This window comes from Symphodus melops (assembly GCF_947650265.1).
Source record: "Symphodus melops genome assembly, chromosome: 18".
NCBI lineage: Eukaryota > Metazoa > Chordata > Actinopteri > Labriformes > Labridae > Symphodus > Symphodus melops.
This window is the reverse complement of record NC_136708.1, coordinates 1,412,833-1,436,645: the sequence shown is the minus strand read 5'-3', so window position 1 is coordinate 1,436,645 and position 23,813 is coordinate 1,412,833. Positions and strand designations below refer to the sequence as shown.

At 41.2% G+C, this 23,813-nt stretch overlaps 3 protein-coding genes and 1 long non-coding RNA gene across 9 annotated transcripts; 2 read left to right on the top strand and 2 right to left on the bottom strand.

The window, feature by feature from the left end:
* Positions 1-775: 775 nt before the first annotated feature.
* On the bottom strand, positions 776-9,015 carry LOC306839937 (uncharacterized protein). 3 transcript variants are annotated; one of them, XM_079368889.1, is made up of 4 exons: positions 8,695-9,015; positions 8,440-8,535; positions 7,979-8,139; positions 776-2,573 (listed from the first exon to the last, which is right to left on the bottom strand). In XM_079368889.1, exons 1-4 carry the CDS (start codon positions 8,910-8,912, stop codon positions 808-810), a joined length of 2,241 nt encoding a protein of 746 aa, XP_079225015.1. In that variant the 5' UTR covers positions 8,913-9,015; the 3' UTR covers positions 776-807. The 3 variants fall into 3 exon arrangements, with proteins under 3 accessions (XP_079225015.1, XP_079225014.1, XP_079225016.1); XM_079368888.1 differs by lacking the exons at positions 7,979-8,139; positions 8,440-8,535; positions 8,695-9,015 and adding exons at positions 3,106-3,257; positions 3,733-3,828; positions 3,969-4,301; XM_079368890.1 differs by lacking the exon at positions 776-2,573 and adding an exon at positions 6,365-7,592.
* A 3,929-nt stretch (positions 9,016-12,944) lies between these two features.
* On the bottom strand, positions 12,945-15,561 carry LOC306839276 (uncharacterized protein). Of its 2 annotated transcripts, XM_079367876.1 has the most exons (3): positions 15,114-15,561; positions 13,823-14,269; positions 12,945-13,705 (listed from the first exon to the last, which is right to left on the bottom strand). In XM_079367876.1, exons 1-3 carry the CDS (start codon positions 15,304-15,306, stop codon positions 13,257-13,259), a joined length of 1,089 nt encoding a protein of 362 aa, XP_079224002.1. In that variant the 5' UTR covers positions 15,307-15,561; the 3' UTR covers positions 12,945-13,256. The 2 variants fall into 2 exon arrangements, with proteins under 2 accessions (XP_079224002.1, XP_079224001.1); XM_079367875.1 differs by having other exon boundaries at positions 12,945-14,269.
* Positions 15,562-17,063: 1,502 nt separating this feature from the next.
* LOC306839760 lies at positions 17,064-21,074 on the top strand. 3 transcript variants are annotated; one of them, XR_013781240.1, is made up of 3 exons: positions 17,064-17,216; positions 17,335-17,564; positions 19,356-21,074. It is a non-coding gene; the product is annotated as an uncharacterized lncRNA (long non-coding RNA). The 3 variants fall into 3 exon arrangements; XR_013781241.1 differs by having other exon boundaries at positions 17,064-17,242; XR_013781242.1 differs by having other exon boundaries at positions 17,064-17,564.
* A 734-nt stretch (positions 21,075-21,808) lies between these two features.
* Positions 21,809-23,766, top strand: LOC306838920 (uncharacterized protein). The gene is made up of 2 exons (XM_079367341.1): positions 21,809-22,309; positions 22,690-23,766. The coding sequence occupies exons 1-2, from the start codon at positions 22,126-22,128 to the stop codon at positions 23,550-23,552; spliced, it is 1,047 nt and encodes a 348-aa protein (XP_079223467.1). The 5' UTR covers positions 21,809-22,125; the 3' UTR covers positions 23,553-23,766.
* The last annotated feature ends 47 nt before the right edge of the window (positions 23,767-23,813 follow it).

Genomic DNA, 23,813 nt, shown 5'->3' with positions numbered 1-23,813 from the left:
AAGAAAAAACTTCCTTTAAGAGGCAGAGACCCCAAGCAGAACCAGCCGTCTGATGAAAGTGTGACGGGCTTGAGAGGAGATCGAGACAAACTGTTTAATGGAGAAAAAAATACATTGATGGTGTAGACGTTCAGCTACAATGTCAGTAATCATGCATGTATAAGTATAGCATTAGCAGTAACAACTAAGAGACTCGTAATTCTCACTAACATTAGTAACTATTAAGGTAAAAAAAAATAAAGAGGACCAATATTTGTAATTATAGAGGTCGAAGTTAAATAGCTCTAATGTTCACTTTAACATTTATCATGATGACAGCTGAGACGTAAGGCTGATTTTAAGCACATGATACAAAGTGAAGCGTGTCATTCTTCTTCTCTTCTATGTCTGAAGTTCATGTGACTTCCTGCACATTACCACCACATATTGATATGGAGTGTGGATAAATGATTTACCCAAAAAATAGAACAAACCCAACATCGTCTCAAAATGGAAATAGTTGAACATGTACCAAAGAAAGTAGAATATGAATAACGTACAAACAAAGAGAAACGTGAAGATCACCTCAGTGGTCAAAACCAGCTTTTTCCAGCTCAGACAGTAATCACTTGGAGAAAGGGGTGCTGATCACATGATGCCTTATAGTTGATGTATCTTTTAATGCAAACAAGGAAACTGAATGTTTTCTCCTCTGTTTGGAGAATAATCACTGCATTCAACTGCATCAGGAAGCATGCAGCAACAGCAGGGAAAAGTCACACACTTTATCATGTGTGTCTTACCTTATTTGATCGATTCCAACAGGAATTAGTTGGCATTACAGACATTCTGAATTTTCCTTCTTACACAAACAAGCCTGTGACATTCGGAACGATCAAGGCGAGAAAATGTTTTACAACAATATGAACAACTAAATGGTTTCTCATCTGTGTGAACTGACAAGTGTCGCTGTAGATATCCATTTTGTGCAAACTTTTTACCACAAACTGAACAACTAAATGGTTTCTCTTCTGTGTGAACTGCCATGTGGGACTTCAGACGTACATTTAGTGCAAATATTTTACCACAAAGTGAACAACTAAATGGTTTCTCTCCTGTGTGAACAGCCAAGTGGGACTTCAGACGTGCATTTTTTGCAAACTTTTTACCACAAAGTGAACAACTAAATGGTTTTTCTCCTGTGTGAACTGCCAAGTGGCGTTTCAGAGCTCCATTTTGTGCAAATGTTTTATCGCATATTGAACAACTAAATGGTTTCTCTCCTGTGTGAACAGCCAAGTGGCGTTTCAGATGTTGATTTTGTGCAAACGTTTTACCACAAACTGAACAGCTAAATGGTTTCTCTCCTGTATGAACGACACAGTGTCGCCTCAGATATCCATTTTGTGCAAACGTTTTACCACAAACTAAACAGCTAAATGGTTTCTCTTCTGTGTGAACAGCCAAGTGGAGTTTCAAATCTCCCTTTCGTGCAAAACTTTTAGCACAAACTGAACAACTAAATGGTTTCTCCCCTGTGTGAACAGCAGAGTGGCAAATCAGACCAACATTTCGTGCAAATCTTTTACCACAAACTGAACAACTAAATGGTTTCTCTCCTGTGTGAACTGCCAAGTGGAGTTTCAAATCTCCTTTTCGTGCAAAACTTTTACCACAAACTGAACAACTAAATGGTTTCTCTCCTGTGTGAACTGCCAAATGAGACTTCAGATGTAAATTTTGTGCAAATCTTTTACCACAAACTGAACAGTTGAAGGGTTTCTCCCCTGTGTGAGTCCTCATGTGTATCACAACTGCTGCTCTAGACAAACAACTTTTTTTACACACTGAACAGCTGAATTTGTTACAACTCAATAGTTTTCCTCCTGTTTGGATTCCATTTTGTTCTTGTAGTTTCTTTTGTTTGAAGCTTGTAGCACATTCAGAGGAGCTGACTGATATTTTACCTGTATTACATACCACATTACTCACAGGTACATCTTTGTTTTGCACAGGGTTTAAATCTTCCTGAGGATTCATGGAGCCCTCCAAAGCCCAACTTGTGTCATCTGTCTTTGATTCAGAGAGTGAAGTGTTGTCAGGAGTATCTGCTCTGTCTTTGTTTGGCAGAAGTTTTAAACCTTCCTGAGGTTCATCTCTCTCCTCCCAATCACCACTGTCATCAGTATCAGATCCAGAAAAGTCTGAAGTCTTGTGAGGAGTATCTGGCTGTAAATTACTGTCTGGATTAAAGTCTCTGCCTGGTTCTGCTCCTCCACAGTCCTCTCCATCAGCTTCTGTTTTTATATGCTGTGTGTCTCTGCTCTCTTCAGTTTGGTTTTCATGAAGCTGTGAGTTCTGAGGTTTCTCTTCGTCTTCTTCCTCCTTCTTCACGGGGACAAGTTGGAATGTTAACATGCTGATATCAAACTCCTCTGGCCCTTGAAGCTGCTCTCCTTCCTGTCTGCCCCACAGTTCCTTCTCTTCATCTTTCATTGGTGGTGAGTTTGATGGCTCGCTCTGGTCCAGTCTAGGGCTCGGATCCTGCTGCTCAGGGGAAACCTTGTGTTGACTCACCACCAGCTGCTGCACATCTGTGAAAAAAAGTGAAAAAGAATAAAGCTCATAAAAACCTGAATTTCCTCTTTAGATGAAACCACTGATAGCACTACTTCTTAGAGGGTATGCAAGAGATGTCTCATTGGGTGGAGTCACTGCACTCATAGTGGTGTCAGGAACCAATAAAAAGGGCAAACGGACCTGAAGGACTCCTTCCCCCAGCAAGCCTCGCAGCACATCACACCTAAATGTGGGAAAGAGGGGAGTCTGGAATCTCTATCCTCATGGGAGGAGGCCTGAAGTAAATCCCCCTGATGCAGGCCTGGGCTCTTTCTGAATAGCCACAGTTCAGTGTGCAGTGCAGACTTTTCAGCAGGGAGTTTCAGTAGACTGAACCCCCGTGGTCATTCAGTGTGCACTTTTTGTGTCCACCTCAGCAGACTGAACATTTCAATATGAATACTAACTATCAGGTTTGATGCAGTATGGATCATCCTTTCAGGAAATTAATTGTCTTTTACCACCTACAATGCTGTGTGAAATTAATAAATAACTAAGTGTACAAACCTGCTGTGTGTAACCGGACTTTAGGGTTGAAAACAGCGTCCAGTAGTTTCTGTTTCCTCTCGTTCTCTTCTTTCAAAAGGCGAAGTTCCTCCTCGTACTCTGCTATCCTGTTCTCAAACGTCTCCTCGGGGGCTTCTGACAGCTCATCATCACTGTGAAGAAAACCTGATTACACAACAGTGTCAGCATCTGGATTGTTGCTGCTGCACAGAAACAGAAGTCTGGGGTTTGCCAGTTGATGAGAATCTTTTTGATGGAGCACAGAGTGACTCAAACTGTTGAATGTTAAATGTAGTACAACCACCACTATAAATGTGCAACTCCAGCACTTTATTAGGATGCAGGCTCTCTCTGTAGTGTTAAAGGATTTTATAGGACACATGGGGTGATGCTGACCCGTGTGTTTGGGCTTGGGTTATGGTAGAGGGAGTATTGTAATAAAGTCATGCTTCAAGACTACACGCTGGAAACCTCACTCAATGCTCATTTATTAGTTAGAACCACCTCACTCTTCACTCTCTGCCAAACATCTTCATGTACCTTAAACAACAGGTCAAGTAAACAGGAGCCATATGAGACAGAACAGTAATAGAACCCGTGTTCATATCAGCTTGAAGTTGCACTCACAGGTCAGAGAGAGACTCCGCAGCAGCAGCTGACCCAGCGGGGGGAGGAGCTCTCAACAATCCGGGTTTCCACGGTGTCGATGTTTGCTTCTCATAACTAGAAAACAAACACAAAGTGACGGGCTCATGTACCAGCTCACACAGCCAGGGGAGCTAACGTTAGCATCGGGCTAATGTGGCTACATCAAAAGCGACATATTTGATGAAGACGAACAACAAAACAAAACCAAAACTCACCTGTCCAACAGAAAGAGAGCAACCATGGCATCACTCCTCAGGCCCTTGAGCTCCTTCAGTTGTCTCCATCGTTGAAAAGCTGGACCGATGTTCACTCGGGTTTGTCCTCTCGCTTTATCTAAACTGCTTTTTGTTGAAGCCTTCTCGGCTTCCGTCTTTCTTTCCTTCATCTGTTTGTGAGGACGAGCCGTCACCAGCAACCGCGGCAGGGGTAATTTATCCGACATCATCAGTAAACTTTGACTGAAACATACAAACTACACACTCAGGTATGGGTGTTCCATTTCCGGTAGCTTTAGCGTGTCAGCATCACAAAGTAGAAGTACTTCCGGTTTCTTCTTTGTGTGTTTAATGACAGCAGGTAACTAGAGTTTAAGGTCCACAGCGCCACCTATCATGCTGGAGTGTGGACTAGAGCATTCATTTTATTAATTTGAAGAGAAACAGACCCGAATGGGAGGTCCGACTTACTTCCGGCAATGTAAACCAAGCACCTGCTCCAGTCATACAGGGACCGGACCGCCCTTAGCATAGGGCCCCAGACCCCAAACTCTGGTAGTACCCCCCACAGGACACCACAGGGGACACAGTCCAACGCCATATTCAGATCCACAAAGCACATGTGGACTGGTTGGGTGAACTCCCATGAACCCTCGAGCACCCGCTGGAGAGTGTAGAGCTGGTCCAGTGTTCCACGGCCAGGACGAAAACCGCATTGTTCCTCTTGGATCCAATGTTCGACTAATGGCCGGATCCTCCTCTCCTGTACCCTGGAATAGACTTTCCCAGGGAGGCTGAGGAGTGTGATTCCCCGGTAGTTGGAACACACCCTCCCATCCCCCTTCTTGAAAAGAGGGACCACCACCCTGGTCTGCCAGTCCAGAGGCACTGTCCCCGACCTCCACGTGATGTTACAGATATGTATCAACCATGACAGCCCCTGCACATCCAGAGACTTGAGATACTCAGGGCAAATCTCACCCACAGCCAGTGCCTTGCCACCAAGGAGCTTGCCAACCACCTTGGTGACTTTGGGTTGAATGATGGGCGAGTCTACCTCTGAGAACTCAGCCTCTGCTTCCTTAGTGGAAGACGTGACGGTGGGATTGAAGACATCCTCGAAGTACTCCTTCCACCGCCCGACTACATCCCCAGTTGAGGTCAGCAGCTCCCCACCTCCAGAATTTCCTCGAGGTCATCTGAAAGTCCTCCTCCATGGCCTCCCCAAACTTCTCCCAGGCCCGAGTTTTTGCCTCCACAACAGCCGGTACCCGGCAGGCCAGGCTTGTCACCATTTATCATGATGACAAGTGTGACGTAAGGCTGACTTTAAGCACATGATACGAAGCAGAGCATGTCATTCTTCTTCTCTTCTACATCTGAAGTTTATGTGACTTCCTGCACATCACCGCTACCTACTGATATGGAGTGTAGATAAATGATTTACACCCTCTTTTAATTTGCACTCAAAAAAAGAAGCAACCCAACATCTTCAGAAAATGGAATTAGCTGAACATGTGTCAAGGAAAACAGAATGTAGTATGTTTAGAAGTCTATGATGCGATGACCTGAGGGGCCTAGTTTTCTGAGTTCTGTGATGTAAACTGGAGTGAAGCCATGAAGGCCTTTAAACACAAGCATCTATTCTGAACTGGGAGCCGGTGCAAGGATGTCAAAAGGTGCCGTGAGGATAGATTTTGCATCTGAAAAGGAGTCTGGCTGCAGCGTTTTGAACAAAATGTGTTTGTGTGAAAAGGTTTGGTTACTATCAGAAGAGTGAATTGCAGTCGTTGAGTCTCGTTGAGTCTGGAGGTCACCAGGACATGGATGTGTCTCGCCCAAGTAGTTTAACGTGTGGCTGCAGGACAAACCTACCACTGACCCACAGCTGCCCCTGGCTGCATGTACAGCCAGGGGTTGTCTCAGAGCTCCATTTTTTTGTACAAATCCTGTACTGCAAAGAGAACACATGTAAGGACTATCGTCTGTGAGTATCAGTACGTGTATCTCTGGCTTGTATGAAATATTTTTTAACATACGGAGCAGCTGAAATGTTTCATAAAGCGCGCTATGAGGAGGTCAGTAAATAGCAAGATAAATTTACAAAACACAACTAAAGAAATATTGCAAAAAAGGCTGTTTATTTATTTTCAAATATGAGAACTTGAAAAACGATTTAAGCAACCAAATCTATCTCAACATTCATGTGACATCTTGGTTAATGCAGAAACATGTTAAAAAACTGAACCCCAGAGAAGTCTGTGTAAAGCAAACAGCTCAGGTTAACGGTGCATACAAAACTATTATTGACTAAATAAAGCACAACGACTTTAATGATGTGGCTTTGTCTGCTGAAAAGATCAAACAAAAAGAAGAATTTTAGAGTCTGTTTTATTTTTATCTGAACATCGTTAAGCTGTGTCGTACCTTTTTTGATCGATTCCTACAGAAATACATTGGCATTACAGATATTTTGATTTTTCCTTCTATCACAAACATGCATGTGACGTTTGGAACGATCAAGGCGAGAAAAGGTTTTATAACAATAGGAACAACTAAATGGTTTCTCTCCTGTGTGAACTGCCAAGTGTCGCCTCAGATCTCCATTTCTTGCAAACTTTTTACAACAAAGTGAACAACTAAATGGTTTCTCTCCTGTGTGAACTGCCAAGTGAAGTTTTAGATGTCCATTACGTACAAATTTTTTATTACAAAGTGAACAATTAAATGGTTTCTCTCCTGTGTGAGTTGCCAAGTGCCGCCTCAGATTTTCATTTTGTGCAAATCTTTTACCACAAACTGAACAGTTGAAGGGTTTCTCCCCTGTGTGAGTCCTCATGTGTTTAACAACAGCTGATCTATTAGAACAAATTTTTTTACACACTAAACAGCTGAATTTATTACAACTCAATAGTTTTTCTCCTGTTTGGATTCCATTTTGTTCTTGTAGTTTCTTTTGTTTGAAGCTTGTAGCACATTCAGAGGAGCTGACTGATATTTTACCTGTATTAGATACCACATTACTCACAGGTACATCTTTGTTTTGCACAGGGTTTAAATCTTCCTGAGGATTCATGGAGCCCTCCAAAGCCCAACTTGTGTCATCTGTCTTTGATTCAGAGAGTGAAGTGTTGTCAGGAGTATCTGCTATGTCTTTGTTTGGCAGAAGTGTTAAACCTTCCTGAGGTTCATCTCTCTCCTCCCAATCACCACTGTCATCAGTATCAGATCCAGAAAAGTCTGAAGTCTTGTGAGGAGTATCTGGCTGTGAATGACTGTCTGGATTAAAGTCTCTGCCTGGTTCTGCTCCTCCACAGTCCTCTCCGTCAGCTTCTGTTTTTATATGCTGTGTGTCTCTGCTCTCTTCACTTTGGTTTTCATGAAGCTGTGAGCTCTGAGGTTTCTCTTCTTCTTCCGTCTTCACAGAGATAAGTTTGAATGTTGACATGCTGATATCAAACTCCTCTGGCCCTTGAAGCTGCTCTCCTTCCTGTCTGCCCCACAGTTCCTTCTCTTCATCTTTAACTTGTGCTGAGTTTGGTGGCTCGCTCTGGTCCAGTCTAGGGCTCAGTTCCTGTTGCTCAGGTGAAACCTTGTGTTGACTCACCACCAGCTGCTGCACATCTGTGAAAAAAGTGAAAAAGACTAAAGCTCATTAAAACCTGAATTTCCTCTTTAGATGAAACCACTACTTCATAGAGGGTATGCACAAGATGTCTCAGTGGGTGGAGTCACCTCAGTAGACTGAACATTTCAATATGAATACTAACTATCCTATCCTACTATCCTTTCAGGAAATTAATTGTCTTTTACCACCTACAATGCTTTGTGAAATTAACCGTAAAACACCACTTCATGTGTGCCTGCACATCAAAACAAACAAGCATGGATTCATTGAATACAGTTTTAATGTGGAATTAAAGTCCCTCCTGAAACCGCTCCTTTTAATTAATAAGAACAAATGGAACAAAGTTCAAAGTGATATTTAATAAATAACTAAGTGTACAAACCTGCTGTGTGTAACCGGACTTCAGGGTTGAAAACAGCGTGCAGTAGTTTCCGTTTCCTCTCGTTCTCTTCTTTCAAAAGGCGAAGTTCCTCCTCGTACTCTGCCATCCTTCTCTCAAACAGCTCAAACGTCTCCTCGGGGGCTTCTGACAGCTCATCATCACTGTGAAGAAAACCCGATTACACAACAGTGTCAGCATCTGGATTGTTGCTGCTGCACAGAAACAGAAGTCTGGGGTTTGCCAGTTGATTCCACAGTTATACATTGTAAAAAAGTCATGCTTCAAGACTACACGCTGGAAACCTCACTCCATGCTCATTTATTAGTTAGAACCACCTCACTCTTCACTCTCTGCCAAACATCATCTTCATGTACGTTAAACAACAGGTCAAGTAAACAGGAGCCATATGAGACAGAACAGTAATGTAAGCCGTGTTCATATCAGCTTGAAGTTGCACTCACAGGTCAGAGAGAGACTCCGCAGCAGCAGCTGACCCAGCGGGGGGAGGAGCTCTCAACAATCCGGGTTTCCACGGTGTCGATGTTTGCTTCTCATAACTAGAAAACAAACACAAAGTGACGGGCTCAATGGTAGCTCATGTACCAGCTCACACAGCCAGGGGAGCTAACGTTAGCATTGGGCTAATGTGGCTACATCAAAAGCGACATATTTGATGAAGACAAACTATTCCCCCCTCCAACAAAACCAAAACTCACCTGTCCAACAGAAAGAGAGCAACCATGGCATCACTTCTCAGGCCCTTGAGCTCCTTCAGTTGTCTCCATCGTTGAAAAGCTGGACCGATGTTCACTCTCGCTTTATCTAATCTCCTTCTTGTTACCGCCTTCTCGGCTTCCGTCTTTCTTTCCTTGCTCTGTTTATGAGGACGAGCCGTCACCAGCAACCGCGGCAGGAGTAATTTATCCGACATCATCAGTAAACTTTGACTGAAACCTACAAACTACACACTCAAGTATGGGTGTTCCATTTCCGGTAGCCTTAGCATGTTAGCATCACAAAGTAGAAGTACTTCCGGTTTCTTCTTCTGTGTGTTTAAGGAAACGGACAGTGATGACAGTCGGTCACATGAAGACATCGCTCTCATCATGTCGCTCTGAGGAGCTCGAATAAAGTCCCATCTTCTCTTTATCTTCACTTCTCTGCCCTGTGTGATGCACAGGTGGAGCAAATCAGGAGGTCAAACTCCTGTTTTCTGATGATGCGCAGAAATAAATACCACACGTGTAAATACAGCTGTTTTTTATATTATCGTAATCAAATTGCAGATTACATTGAGAACAATCCTGTAATAACAAAAAAAACCAAAACTCCTGATCACATTAATTAAAAAAAGACATTTGTCAGTGCTTTGGGCTCTAATTAAAGATGGCCAGGATTTACACATTGAGAAAACGTTTATGTTTTTCAACAGCTACTGCAGTTGGTGATGCCTCGTGAACTATGCAGGTGCAGCATATTCTTACTTCTAGCCAAAGCTCTGTTTATTTTTGCACTGCCTTGTTGTTGAAAAGGCCTCGGTTACAACTTCTGTGTTCACATTCTTGTCTTTTTACCTTATGCTGATGACGTACAGGTACAGGAAAGACACTTAGAAATACATTAACACAGTTTACTGTCTTAAAGGAAGAATGTGTGACTGTTTGATCCAGTAGATGTCGCTCTGGAGCATCAGCATGAAACCAAAACAAACTGCTGTTTGGCCACACTGCTTCCTCTGCTCTCCTACATCGACACACCTCCAAACCCTCTCACCTCGTGTTTGCATGAGTAATCAAATTGGAACACACCATGATGAAGCACTGAGGGCAAGCGACTGACAAAATTGTCCTTGTCTCGAGAACCCTGCACTGTTGTTTTAGCAGGATAATGGTAGCACGCTTTGGTTTGCCCGTAGCTGCACATTGCATGTTCATTTACTCCGAATAAACACGATCTAGCAACACTTGCGTGACATTCAAATAAGCAGTGAGTATGCTGTATATTCTTCTTTTTTCTAGTCCCTTATTTGAACAGCTTAAAACCCCAAAATGTACAATTTCTGATCCTGAGAGTTTTTGGATTAGGTAACAGTATGTTACACTTTCAGTGGATTTATTGAAAGCATAAAGAAAACAATTGTAAATTAATAACACAAAGAGCACGAAAATTCAAATGCAATGTCTCTTTTATTGTTGTTTTTTTTATTTCAGACAATACATATTTTTTAATAATTATTATCAGCATCATTAATCCTTTTTCTGTTACATTGAACACACCAGTTTACCTGTCGTGTGTGGACTGTGGGAGGAAACCGGAGCACCCGGCGAAAACCCGTACATCTAAAGCCTGACTCACACTGTCGGATAATCAGCCTGATTTGAGGTCTGATTCCTCCATCCCTACGATCGTAGGGTCGCGATCCAATCTTAACGTCCCCTATCCGCTCGCCGATTGTCGGGGACCCCCCCAATTTAGTGTTTTTCTTTTCTCTTTGTACGTTTCGATTCACAGGACGACAAAGATTATCATAGCAGCACTTTTCTGAAACGTTATATCCAGATGTCTATGATTGTATCAACTTTCCTTCATCCAACGACAACTTCCACTTCCATCTCTCTCCTTCCTCCCTTGATGTCCGTTGGACGTTTAGAGGAAACTTTGTCAACAATTGTCAACGCTCCGTCATTTCATTCGTACAGTGTGAGCTCTCGAAAATTGGGTTGTAGAGTCTGAGCGCATACTACTTAAGGTTATATGTCATGTGCTGTAAACGATTCAGACGTACGGTGTTAGACTGAATCGTTAATCAGATGTATCGGACGATTTCAGCTGACTTTCTGTAAATGGAAAAACTGACCGTCTTGCTTGCAAGTCTTTCTCAAAATGATGAATGCTGTTGACACAGAGAGGGAATCTGGAATGTCCTTTGGTCTGTTGTTGCGTAGCAACACATTTAAAGGTAAACAAACTTTCAGCATGAATTACTTCCATAAAAAAAATTTGAACTTTATAGTTATGATGCAATCTTTTTTTTTTAAAGTGTTCATCAGACAAATGTTCAATAAAGATTACTTTATTTGAATATATTCAGACACATTTGTTCTGTTCTGTTTCAGCAGAATTCTCAAAGTTAACTTTACTTTAACAGAATAGTTGGTACATAAGTTATTATAGTGTGACATTATGTTGGTGTGTTTATCTACTTGTTATAAAGTCTATGATTATAATAATATGAACAATTATAATCCAGAATTTGATTAATTGCTGATGCATTGTTGTGGTCCTGTGTTGTGCAGCATTTGTTCCTCCTCCTGTCTGTGTGAGAGTGGGCGTGTCTGTTTTTAGGTTGTCAGGTGGGGGGAGAAGGCGGCTGCTGACTGGAGGAGAGGAGTGGACCCTGATTGGAGGAGCTGAATAAAAGTCAGTCATTCCATCCTGCTCATCTCTCTCTGCTCTTGTCACTTCCAACCAGGTTTAATGACAGCAGGTAACTTTATTTTAAGGTCCGCACCGCCTATCATGCTGGAGTGTTGGTTGGAACATTCATTTATTGATTTGAAGAAAAACCGACTGGAATGGAATAAAAAATCTAATGAACTAAATGATCTTTACTTATCCAGTTTATTTTATAAACTCATATCAGGCTTTATATTCTGGATCATCAACACATTTTATAACAATCATTCCTCCCAGCATTTTCTCTGCAGACACAGTCACACATGTATGGAGTCCCAGAAGTGAAGCAGCTTTACTTCTTTACTGGTGAAGCTATTTAGCTCTTTATTTAGCATTTCAAATGAACAAATCTGCAGATTTGGAAGATTTAAATCATCTATTTTAATTTCTGAATGCAGGTGACAGTGCACATGCAGGATTCAATCTCTTGAGGAAAAACCTAATGACTCTTTAATGAAGCACTACTGATATCGAGCAGTGGTAAAACTATTTAGCTCTTTATTTCGCATTTCAAATGAACAAATGGCATTAAATATATCGCTGCCTGAAAGCCTGTTCATTTCCCCTTTACTTGTTTCTGAATCCCTGGTGAGTTTATGGTGCTGTTGGGGAGCATAGTGGGGAGGATGTTTAGGTTTTTATCACTAGAGTGAGGTGTTTGTCATGTGTGACCAACTATAACGTTGTACAAGGCTGCGCCATGCTAATTTGGCGTCATGATTCTTATGTTAAACAAGTAGCCTTTGTGTTAAAGTGTATGTAAGTACCAAGTTGTATTTATGCTGTATTCTACTCTGTTTGAATGCAGTGCATTTACTGTTGACCCTGAATTTCCCTCGGGATCAATAAAGTATCTATCTATCTATCATCTATCGTTGGTGTTCCCTGCAAGGAGTTATAGTAAGGTTTTTATTGTGCTGCATTAATGTAAATTACTTTTTTTGTATATATATATATATATATATATATGTATACACACACACACACACACACACAAAAAATGAAAAAAATCAGAATTAAATAGGAAAGATGCCAACGTTTTTTTAATTCAAAGGACATAAAATTCGTGTGTCACCATAAGATGATGGGCTCAGCTATTGAAAGGACCACGGTTGGGGTAAGTAGACTATTCTGGCGCTTGCCGAGGACGAAATCTATTTCACTTCAAAATAAGGGAATAAAAGACTTCTTGTCATGCGTCTTTCCCAAGGAGACTTTGACGTGTGGCTGCAGGACAAACCTACCACTGATCCACAGCTGCCCCTGGCTGCATGTACAGCCAAGGGTTGTCTCAGAGCTCCATTTTTTTTGTACAAATCCTGCACTGCAAAGAGAACACATGTAAGGACTATCGTCTGTGAGTATCAGTACGTGTATCTCTGCTCTTGTATGAAATATTTTTTAACATACGGAGCAGCTGAAATGTTTCATAAAGCGCGCTATGAGGAGGTCAGTAAATAGCAAGAAAAATATACAAAACACAACTAAAGAAATATTGCAAAAAAGGCTGTTTATTTATTTTGAAATATGAGAACTTGAAAAACGATTTAAGCAACAAAATCTATCTCAACATTCATGTGACATCTTGGTTAATGCAGAAACATGTTAAAAAACTGAACCCCAGAGAAGTCTGTGTAAAGCAAACAGCTCAGGTTAACGATGCATACAAAACAACTATTATTGACTAAATAAAGCACAACGACTTTAATGATGTGGCTTTGTCTGCTGAAAAGATCAAACAAAAAGAAGAATAATTTTAGAGTCCGTTTTATTTTTTTATCTGAACATCGTTAAGATGTGTCGTACCTTTTTTGATCGATTCCTACAGAAATATATTGGCATTACAGATATTTTGATTTTTCTTTCTTTCGCAAACTTGCATGTGACGTTTGGAACGATAAAGGCGAGAGAAGGTTTTATAACAATATGAACAGCTAAATGGTTTCTCTCCTGTGTGAATTGCCAAATGTCGTATCAGAGTTCCTTTCTGTGCACATCTTATACCACAAACTGAACATTTGAAGGGTTTCTCCCCTGTGTGAGTCCTCATGTGCGTCACAACATCTGATCTAGAAGAACACATTTTTTTACACACTGGACAGCTGAATTTTTTGCATCTCAAACGTTTCCCTCTTGTTTGGATTCTATTGTGTTTTCGTTGTTTCTTTTGTTTGAAGCTTGTGGCACATTCAGAGGAGCTGACTGATATTTTACCTGTATTACATACCACATTACTCACAGGTACATCTTTGTTTTGCACAGGGTTTAAATCTTCCTGAGGATTCATGGAGCCCTCCAAAGCCCACCTTGTGTCATCTGTCTTTGATTCAGAGAGTGAAGTGTTGTCAGGAGTATCTACTATGTCTTTGTTTGGCAGAAGTGTTAAACCTTCCTGAGGTTCATCTCTCTCCTCCCAATCACCACTGTCATCAGTATCAGATCCAGAAAAGTCTGAAGTCTTGTGAGGAGTATCTGGCTGTGAATGACTGTCTGGATTAAAGTCTCTGCCTGGTTCTGCTCCTCCACAGTCCTCTCCGTCAGCTTCTGTTTTTATATGCTGTGTGTCTCTGCTCTCTTCACTTTGGTTTTCATGAAGCTGTGAGCTCTGAGATTTCTCTTCTTCTTCCGTCTTCACAGAGATAAGTTTGAATGTTGACATGCTGATATCAAACTCCTCTGGCCTTTGAAGCTGCTCTCCTTCCTGTCTGCCCCACAGCTCCTTCTCTTCATCTTTAACTTGTGGTGAGTTTGGTGGCTCGCTCTGGTCCAGTCTAGGGCTCAGATCCTGCTGCTCAGGGGAAACCTTGTGTTGACTCACCACCAGCTGCTGCACATCTGTGAAAAAAGTGAAAAAGAATAAAGCTCATTAAAACCTGAATTTCCTCTTTAGATGAAACCCCTGATAGCACTACTTCATAGAGGGTATGCACGAGATGTCTCAGTGGGTGGAGTCACTGCACTTCAAACAGCCAGTGACAGAAAGCTCATCGTGGTGTCAGGGATCAATAAGAAGTAAACAGTATATGACTGTTTCTGTAATGAGGAGAGCTCGGGGTTCAACGATCATGTTAACATTGAAACACCTGCTTGTTACAACGACCCGGCTCTGCTCTACAGCTGCTGACGCTCACCATATATAATACATTATTATTCCACTTCATATAGCAGAGCAGCCTATCAGGGCCCGAGCACCGACCTCGGAGCGAGGAGTGTGTTGTGTGACGGTGAAATTTAAACCCAGAAAACTTTATTTCATGATTGTGATTTTACAAAAAACGTTTTAGGGTTCATTTCAAAACTAGATATGTGCAAAAGATTCAAATTGTCCAAATTTAAAATATAACCGTCTAAAACAGACAATGTATGAAACAGACGTTATTTTGACCAAACAATATACACACACACAAATGTGTATTTTTGAAAGTCAAACCACGGTTCTTTATTTTCATGAATAAATTAACACAATAAACAAAACAATGATAAACATAAGAACTAAACGAGCTTCAGAAATAAATCAAAGTTTAAAGATTTTGATTCTAGATGAAAGCTCTGACTTTTATGTTTCATTTGTTTTTTGTTCATAATGAGTCGTGCTCGGTCTGTAATATATGTTCTACATTGTTATTATTGAAATGTTCAAATGTGACTGTAAAAGAATAGACATAAAAACAATACAAACCTGATCTGTATAAACGGACTTCCGGGTTGAACGCAGCGTCCAGCAGGTGGCGTTGTCGCTCATTTTCCTCTTTGGATCGACAGATTTCCTCCTCATACTCTGCTAGCGTTCTTTCAAACAGCTCAAATATCTCTTCAGCAGCTGCACTCAGTCTCTGGTTCACTAAAGCTCTCAGCAGCTGGACTTTAGACATCTTGATCAGATCTCTCTGCAGCTTTTCTTTCACACACAGTCCGCTGGGAAAACGTGTTCGGTCGCGCTAAAGCTAACAGCATAAGGCTAAAGTTGACCAAGGATTCCCGGTAAACAAAAAATAAATTAATCCAGACAAACAGGCGTCTTTAGTTCACTTTGATTGGACATGGAAGTAGAAAGAATGAATCGAGTCGATGCTAATGTTGTGTTAGCATCGACTAGTGGAACCACTTCCGGTTTTTCTTCTAATGGAGTTCCGGCAGGCTGTACACTGTAGAGCAGTGGTGTACAAACTTTTTTTCTTGCGGGCCAAAATTGTGGCGTCAGAATCGCTCACGGGCCACAGGGTTTTTGTTTTCTTTTGTTTTTGTTTTTTAATATTGGAGGGAACTTTTTGTATTTTGACCTCTTCAAAAAATAATGTAAATACACAATAACTAATTGTAGTGGGAAACTGTTGTGTTCTAATTTTTTTTTTTTTTAAAGGTTTTATTTTTGGCCTTTTTGCCTTTATTGATAGGACAGTGGATAGAGTCGGAAACAGGGAGAGACATGCGGGAAAGTGGCCACAGGCCAGACGCGAACCCGGGCCGCCCGCGCGAGGAGCAAAGCCTCGCAACATGGTGCGCGCGCTGCCGCTGCGCTACCGGCGCCATCGTGTTCTAATTTTTTGGGAAGAATAGTCAGGCTTTTATAGGTCTCCCTCGCTAACAAGAAGAAGAAAAAAAGAACGAAATATGCCATCTGATGAGGCCTGGGGCCAAAATCTTCTTATTCTTCGATTTGAAGTCAAGGGCCACAAAAAATCCACTCAAGGGCCACAAATGGCCCCCGGGCCGCACTTTGGACACCCCTGCTGTAGAGTCATGCTGTCCTCCACAGGCTGTACTTCAGATTCAGGATGGACTCTGAAGTACAGCTCGGATGATTTCTTCTCCCGTACAGTAGGTGGAGAGATGCACCTGAACTTGTGATCTGCCAAAAAGCTTCGAGGTGAAGAAGCGTCCAGTGTGCCAGATAGATGTGATGTTAGTAATGTGACAGAAAATGTTAAACACGTTATGAAGTACATGATGTAGAGACCGAATAGCATAATGGAATATATGAACTAACAGAGATGGTGTTTGGAAGGGAATTAGGGACAGAGCCCTGAGGAACACCGGTGGTGACCGGAGAGAGAGCTGGCAGGTTAGGAAGCAGGTGGTTGAAAACATACATTTTGTGAGAACACATTTTCTGAACGCATGTTTGAACGATTCAGTGGCAGCTGTAGATGTAAAAAAAAAAAAAAAGTGGGCAGACTGAAAAAATTTAACACTTCCTGTTTGAAAAGGAGCAAAATCATCCAAAATACTTTGTAGTCCATCATGGTAGAGAAACAAGTTAATCTAGAGTGGACACATTTACTTGGCATGTGCCACACAGATGGGATGTTTGTAATGTAAATAATGAATATGTTGTAATGAAGTACAGCTAATGTGATCTAGTGTGATGGGATATATGAACTAGAATGGTTTGGTTGTGATTTAAGGGGAGGAAGGAGAAAATGAGGGAACACCTTTATGTTTCTGAGAGATACAGGGTTAGATTGTTAGGGTTGGGGTTATCAACCATGAACCTTTAGAATACAAGAATGAAGTAGAGGAACCCCTGAAGTTACACTCCGGTACAGCAGGTGGCGTTATGCACTGGCATTAAATCAGCGAAGAAGACGATGCCCACTGTTTCCGCTGTACTACACCTCAAACTGTCCACAGACACTGAGCGAACTCGCTTCATGTAGAGTTCAAGATGAGGGCAGGTTTCTCCCTGATCACAGACTCTCCTCCCGCTGGCTAACAACGCTGGATTTATGAGCTTCACTTGCTATCAGGAAATAGACGGAGACGGATTTCGGCTAAACGGAGGGTAAAGAGATAACAACTGCACATCAGGTTAAAAAAAACACCTCGAAATAGATGCAGCTTCTTTTTAAATTATCCAAAAATATCTGACATCCAATGTTTCTCCCTGTGCCCCAACGAAGCTAATCCCAGGCTGGCTGAATAGATCACAGTGACTGTGCGATGATGGCTTTTAAAGTCCAAACACTGAAATCTTTTGTGAACCAGAGACTGAGTGCGGCTGCTGAGGAGATATGTGAGCTGTTTGAAAGGACCATAGCAGAGTACGAGGAGCAGCTCAGTCGATTAAAGGGAGATCATCACAAACTGCAGGATCATGTTTACAAGCCGGAAGTCCTGGCACACACAGCAGGTTTGTACAGATGTGCCGTTGTCGTTTGAAACTGTTAACCAATCAGCTAACACCTACTGTGGATGTGTAAAATAAGGCAAGTATAACTCAAACTGCTGGATCCATGATGTGCAGGTCTTATTCCGCACACAGAGTGGAGCCCAGGTTTAATGGTGTGGATAAGTTATGCTCCAGGTAAACTGCATTCAGCGCTTGCTTGAAGACATTTTTTGGGTATTTTTGGTGATGAAATGTATCTCAGTACAAATAGTAAAAACCAAAGTGTTGAGAATGAAGCAAGAGGCTGATATGAAACAAAATCAAATGATTCCTTTGTGATTTCAACTTCTCTGATTCTATGGCTGCTGAATAAAGTGATGTGGTTATAAGAGTTAGTGCACATGCATTTATTCAAAGTAAAATAATTTTTAAACTGCACAGAGCCATCCCACCAGTCTTACTGTAGCTTCTGAAATAATACCAAAACAAATTGTTGCTTCCTGTTTATGTTCTCTTACATGTGCTGAACAGATCTCTGTTCTTCTCTGGAGTGAGATCATTTTCTAGCAGAACTCAAGCCCCACTGTGTGTTTATGACTCCTCCTGTGTTGAAAACCAACAGAGCTGTTGCATGCATGTTGCTCCTCCACTATCAACTTCTTCTCCTTTCTCATACCTGTTACTTTGGATGTCTGTGTTTTGGTTTTCTACTGTTTCAGTTCCAATTTAAACTGCAAGCATTACTAACCTCTCCTGCAATGGTTAATGAAGGGGAGAGTGCAGGTGTGCAGGAAAAACCTTCAGACATGCTCACTCCGAATAATTTCAACCAAACCCAGAAATGGTTGAATCGAATGTGATGTGATGCAACATAACTACACGGCTACCAGGCTATCAGGCACCGCAGGGAAAAAAGTCTGATCAAGCTTTTTGATCACATTTCTGTTCTGTGCAAGACGTGGGGAGGGCGCTGAATAATAACTGAATAAATATATAAAAAGGGCACTTTGGGTCATGAAGCCTGTTGCTCTGTTTAACATCCAGGTGAAGGTTATTTAATCCATCATGGTGTGGAGTCTCCGTTCACAGAGACAAACAATGAGAGTGATCTACTGAGAACCATCCGTCTGCAGGCTTCACAAGCATTTGGAGCTCTGCATCGTATTTTTCAGGCTTGATAATGGAAGGAAAAGTTCTGCAGTTGAATGTACATGATCTTCCTCAGACTCTTTACCCTTTTCCTGCACTTCCTACATTTCTTTTCCTGCAGCTTTATGAACTTTGCTGTTTCTGTATCTCATGTGGGGACGTGTCTCTATTGTCCATACTCCCAATCACACACCCTTCACTGAAGCAAGAAAAAAGCCACTTTGGACTATCCTTTTGCTTTTCTTTCACTTTGGCTGTTTTGACAGAATGTTTCTTGGTGCACTGGACTGATTACGAAACAGTGCAGCCTCTGCATGATCGTAATCCCATAATGGTAGCTAGAAAGGCCAGATTTATCAACTGTCTTTGGAAAACAGTGATTCCATTAAACGCCGGTCAGACTGTGATAAGAGCTGGGAGTGAAACAAAATTTAATACAGACACAATAACAATACCATAAACAGTTCTATTCAAACTGTGTACATGGTTTTGGCAAGAAAGTACAAATATGTTGAGAAGAAAATCAAGCTTCTCTCCATGGCTTAAAATTGTTGCAAATTAAAAACTAGACACCTGAGACCGCATTAATATCTGAGGTGCTAACCGTGGTATTAACATTTACAGGAAATTACAGTTCTCTGCTATTATGATTTATTTTCACAGATTTTAAGCAAAAGTTTGTGAGTGAAGAAGTTCCCCCAAAGCAGCACGAGTGCAGCCACAGTCTGGGCCAGGAGGAACCACCACACATCAAAAAGGAACAAGTGGACATCTGGAGCAGTCAGGAAGGAGAGCAGGAGGCCGGTATCATCAAGTTTACTTTCTTTCCTCTGAAGAGTGAAGAAGAAGACGATGAAGAGAAACTTCAGTCCCCACAGATTCAACACACCCAAAGTGATCAGATCAGAGATGAATATTCAAAAACAGAAACTGATAGTGAGGACTGTGGAGGATCAGAACCAACTGAAGACTTCAGTCCAAACTGTCATTCAGAGCCGGTTACTCATGAAGAGACTTCACACTCCTCTGAGACTGTAACTGACGATAGTAACTGTGATTGGGAGACCGGTGAACCTCAGGAAGGTTTGAACCATTTGCAAAACAATGAAGTTCTTGAAAGTGACAAGGAAAGTAAGACTGAAAATACCTCAGTTAGCTCTTCTGCAAGTGTAACAAGCTTTGCTCAAAAGAAACAGAAGAAACACAAACGAACCCAAAAAGGAGAGAAACCATTTAGTTGCTCCGTTTGTGGTAACAGATATTACATAAAGACCTCATTAACAACCCATATGAAACTTCACTCGGAGGGGAAGCGTTTCAGCTGCTCATTTTGTCACAAGACTTTTCTAGCAAGAGCAGAGATGGTTACGCACATGAGAGTTCACACAGGAGAGAAACCCTTTGGCTGCTCCATCTGTGGTATAAGGTTTGCACAAAGCTCAAACTTAACCTCACATTTAAGAGTTCACACAGGAGAGAAACCCTTCAGTTGCTCAGTTTGTCAAACAAGTTTTAGTCTTAGAAACAACTTACTTTTACACATGAGAATCCACACTGGAGAGAAACCGTTCAGTTGTTCAGTTTGTGGTAAGAGATTTGCTTTACATGGAAATTTGAGGCGACACTCCACTGTGCACACAGGAGAGAAACAATACAGTTGTTCCGTTTGTGGCCAAAGTTTCACTCAACATGGAACTCTAAAAAGACACATGACTGTCCACACTGGAGAGAAACCATTTAGTTGCAATATTTGTGATAAAAAATTTGCTCGGCAAGAATATGTCAAAAAACACAAGTGTGCTGGCAAGAGCAGTGGGAATTCCAAATAAGACTTTAAAATGAGTTCGGCTTCATCTCATGAATCCAGATCAGAGGAAGCAACGTAATCATTTCACTTTCCTTTTTTTTTTTTTTTTTTTTAAGTGTGTTATTTTGTCAACGTTAACTGTGATTTTCTGTGTCACAGAATAATTTTTTTTAAATGTATTCAAACAGTCTCAACATATTTAGAAGGAGAAGCTATACCTTGTTAATCCTGCAAGGGGAAATCATTTTACTCTGTTGTTTAACATGCTACACACATGAAGGATCTTATGGACATGCACTGATTGAGAGATATGGGTTCCCTGGCTGGTTCAGTGTCTTGCTTCAGGAAGTGGACTGGCACCTCGACCAACTTCCAGATTTGGTCTTTTCTGGGCCTTGAACCAGTGACTGTCCAGTTCTTAAGCCAAGTCCCTGTAGACTGAACTATGGCGACTGTCACCCGATCACTCTTTGTTCTTCTATATTCTGAGTTACCTGTACAATAACTTTATTTTATTCACAGTAATATGATTTATCTTAAAATGAAGGAGCTCTTCTGCACCTGAATTAATCTCACACTCTGTCTAACATTATATGTGATCATTTTCATATGATTGCCTGGTGCACACGCAGCATACATGCATATTTACAAGTAATACACGTTAATATTAAAGACAGCTAATTCTTAAGTTAATGCCTTTATGTATTTAAAATAGAAAAAGTATCATAAGAATAAGGTGCACATTTTTGCACAATTCAAAATGTCTCGAACAAGAAAGGGTTGAATATGCTTCATTGTATAAAACAAACAGAACACTGAGGAAGTGTGGGATGGAAGTTCTGATTTAGAGAAATAAAAGAAGCTTTGGACAAAGGAAATATAAATCATGCTTCTGTTTTTAAAAGAAACTGGAGAGGCCTATTTTTTTATTGTATTTATTTAAGCTTTGATTATCCTGGAAGAGTCCCAGTTTTCAAGGGAGTCCTGCGGAAGTTACACTCACAACATACAGACAGCAATCCAAATGATCAAAAACAATTGATTTGTGATTTTTTTTTAAACAGTTTATTGATGATTTAAATTACAGTCATGTTTTAAATTACACAGTTACAAGTAAGGGAAGTGTTCTCTGCCTGAATTTAAAGGCATTTAAAGAAATCAGTTGAGTTTATTATTGCTCATTACAGCATATTCCGTGTAGAAGGAGCAGAGTAGTGAAAAGCCCTTTTTTCCCAGTTCAAGTGTTGCGAGACTGGTTTGTTTATTTTTGTATTATATATGTCCGTTTCCCTCTAATAGTAACAACTACTCAGAAACACACTCCAGCACGGCAGGTGGCGGTAGCGCGCATTTAAACTGAAAGAAGATGAGCCGGAAGCAGCTTATTATGCGATGCTAACATGCCAATCCACGCTACTTTCATGCACAATCAAAGAGAACTAAAGAAGCCTGTATGTTTGGATTCACTGTTTAATGTGAGGTTTACACATCTACCCTGAGTCGGTCCTCTCTTCGCCTTTTCATTTACTGAATGAATCCCGAGGCGAGGCGGCGCGCCTGTCAGAGCTACCTAACACATTTGAATGCACTTGTCCTGAACTGAAGTTACTGAGAGGTTTAGTTAAGATGTCTAAAGTGGAAATACTGAGAGCTTTAATAAAGCAGAGGCTGAGTGCAGCTGCTGAAGAGATCTTTGAGCTGTTTGAAAGAACGCTAGCAGAATATGAGGAGGAAATCTGTCGATCCAAAGAGAAGAAACACAACCTGCTGGACTCTGACCACAAACAGGAGGCCGGCTTACACACATCAGGTTTGTACAGTTGTATTTATTAAATACCACTTTGAGCTGCTTCTGTCAGCAAATGAGATTGTGGAAGTGACCAAATATGAAATTTTAAAGGATATAGTCTCCATTATCGTAATGATGAGTATGACTTTTAAGTTAGAGGTGCACTTCTTTTCTTGTGCATTTGAAACAAAGGCTGTAGGGCTTACATAATGTTTTATTTCTTGATTCAAACATAATTAAGGCAATGTAACGTCACATGTCCGACTTAAAACTACAAAAACAGCTTCTACAGATGAGAGCATGCAAGCAAGTAAAATAGGATGTAGTTCATGGTGAACTAAAAATAACTTATCCAAATACGCTCCATCTTTAAAACACACTGAACATCTTTTTCTCCACAGACGTCCAGCCACTGATGGTGAGTAAAGAAGAGGAGGTTCCCTCTGAGCAGCAGCAGGAGAGGGGCTCCAGTCTGAACCAGGAGGACCCACCAGAACCAGCACACATTAAAGAGGAAGAACTCTGGAGCAGTCAGGAAGGAGAGCAGCTTCAAGAGCCAGAGGAGGCTGACATCAGCATGTTCATATCCACTCTTGTCCCTGTGAAGAGTGAAGAAGAAGATGGAGCTGACTGTGGAGGATCAGAACCAGACAGAGACATTGATGTTCGTAAATTTACTCCTGACGATACGTCACACCTTCCTGGATCTGATACTGATAACAGTGGTGATTGGGAGGAGAGTGATGAACATCAGGAAGGTTTAAAACTTCTGCCAAACAAAGACGTACCTGTAAGTGATATGAACTGTACTGGATACAGTAATACTGGAGATACATCAGCCGGCTTCTCTGAGTGTCCTACAAGCTTTGGAGAAAAGAAACAACTGAAAACACGCAGAAGAATTCAAAGTGGAGAGAAACCATTTATTTGCTCAGTTTGTGGTAAAATATTTGGCCGAGCTAGTCATCTGAAGCAACACTCGTCTGTCCACACGGGAAAGAAACTTTTTATTTGCTCAGTTTGTGGTCAGAGATTCACACAAAGTGGTTCTTTAAACAGACACTCTAAGGTCCACACAGGGGAGAAACCGTTCAGTTGTTCAGTCTGTGGTAAAGGATTCACACGGAGTGAATCTCTAAAAGAACACTATGTTTTACACTCAGGGGAGAAACCGTTCAGTTGCAGTGTTTGTGATAGAAGATTCACTCAGCGGAAGAACGTCAGAAAACACAAGTGTGTCGGTAAGAGAAGCCAGAATGAATGAAACCTCGAGACACTCGTCAGATCTCACCTTTACAGCACAAAGGTAAAGTTGAACATTTGCTCTTTGAAAATCAAATAAAATGACTTTCCCCAAAAATCTCTGATTATTTGGAGTTGATGAGCTCTCTTTGTTTTTTCCTCAAGTTAAACATTTACAATCATGTCTCCTCAAAGGTTTGGGCATGAGTCAAATGTGTGGTGATTTGTAAAACATTGAAACACTGTGAATTAAAAGAAGCGTATACTGTAGATAACCTATGTT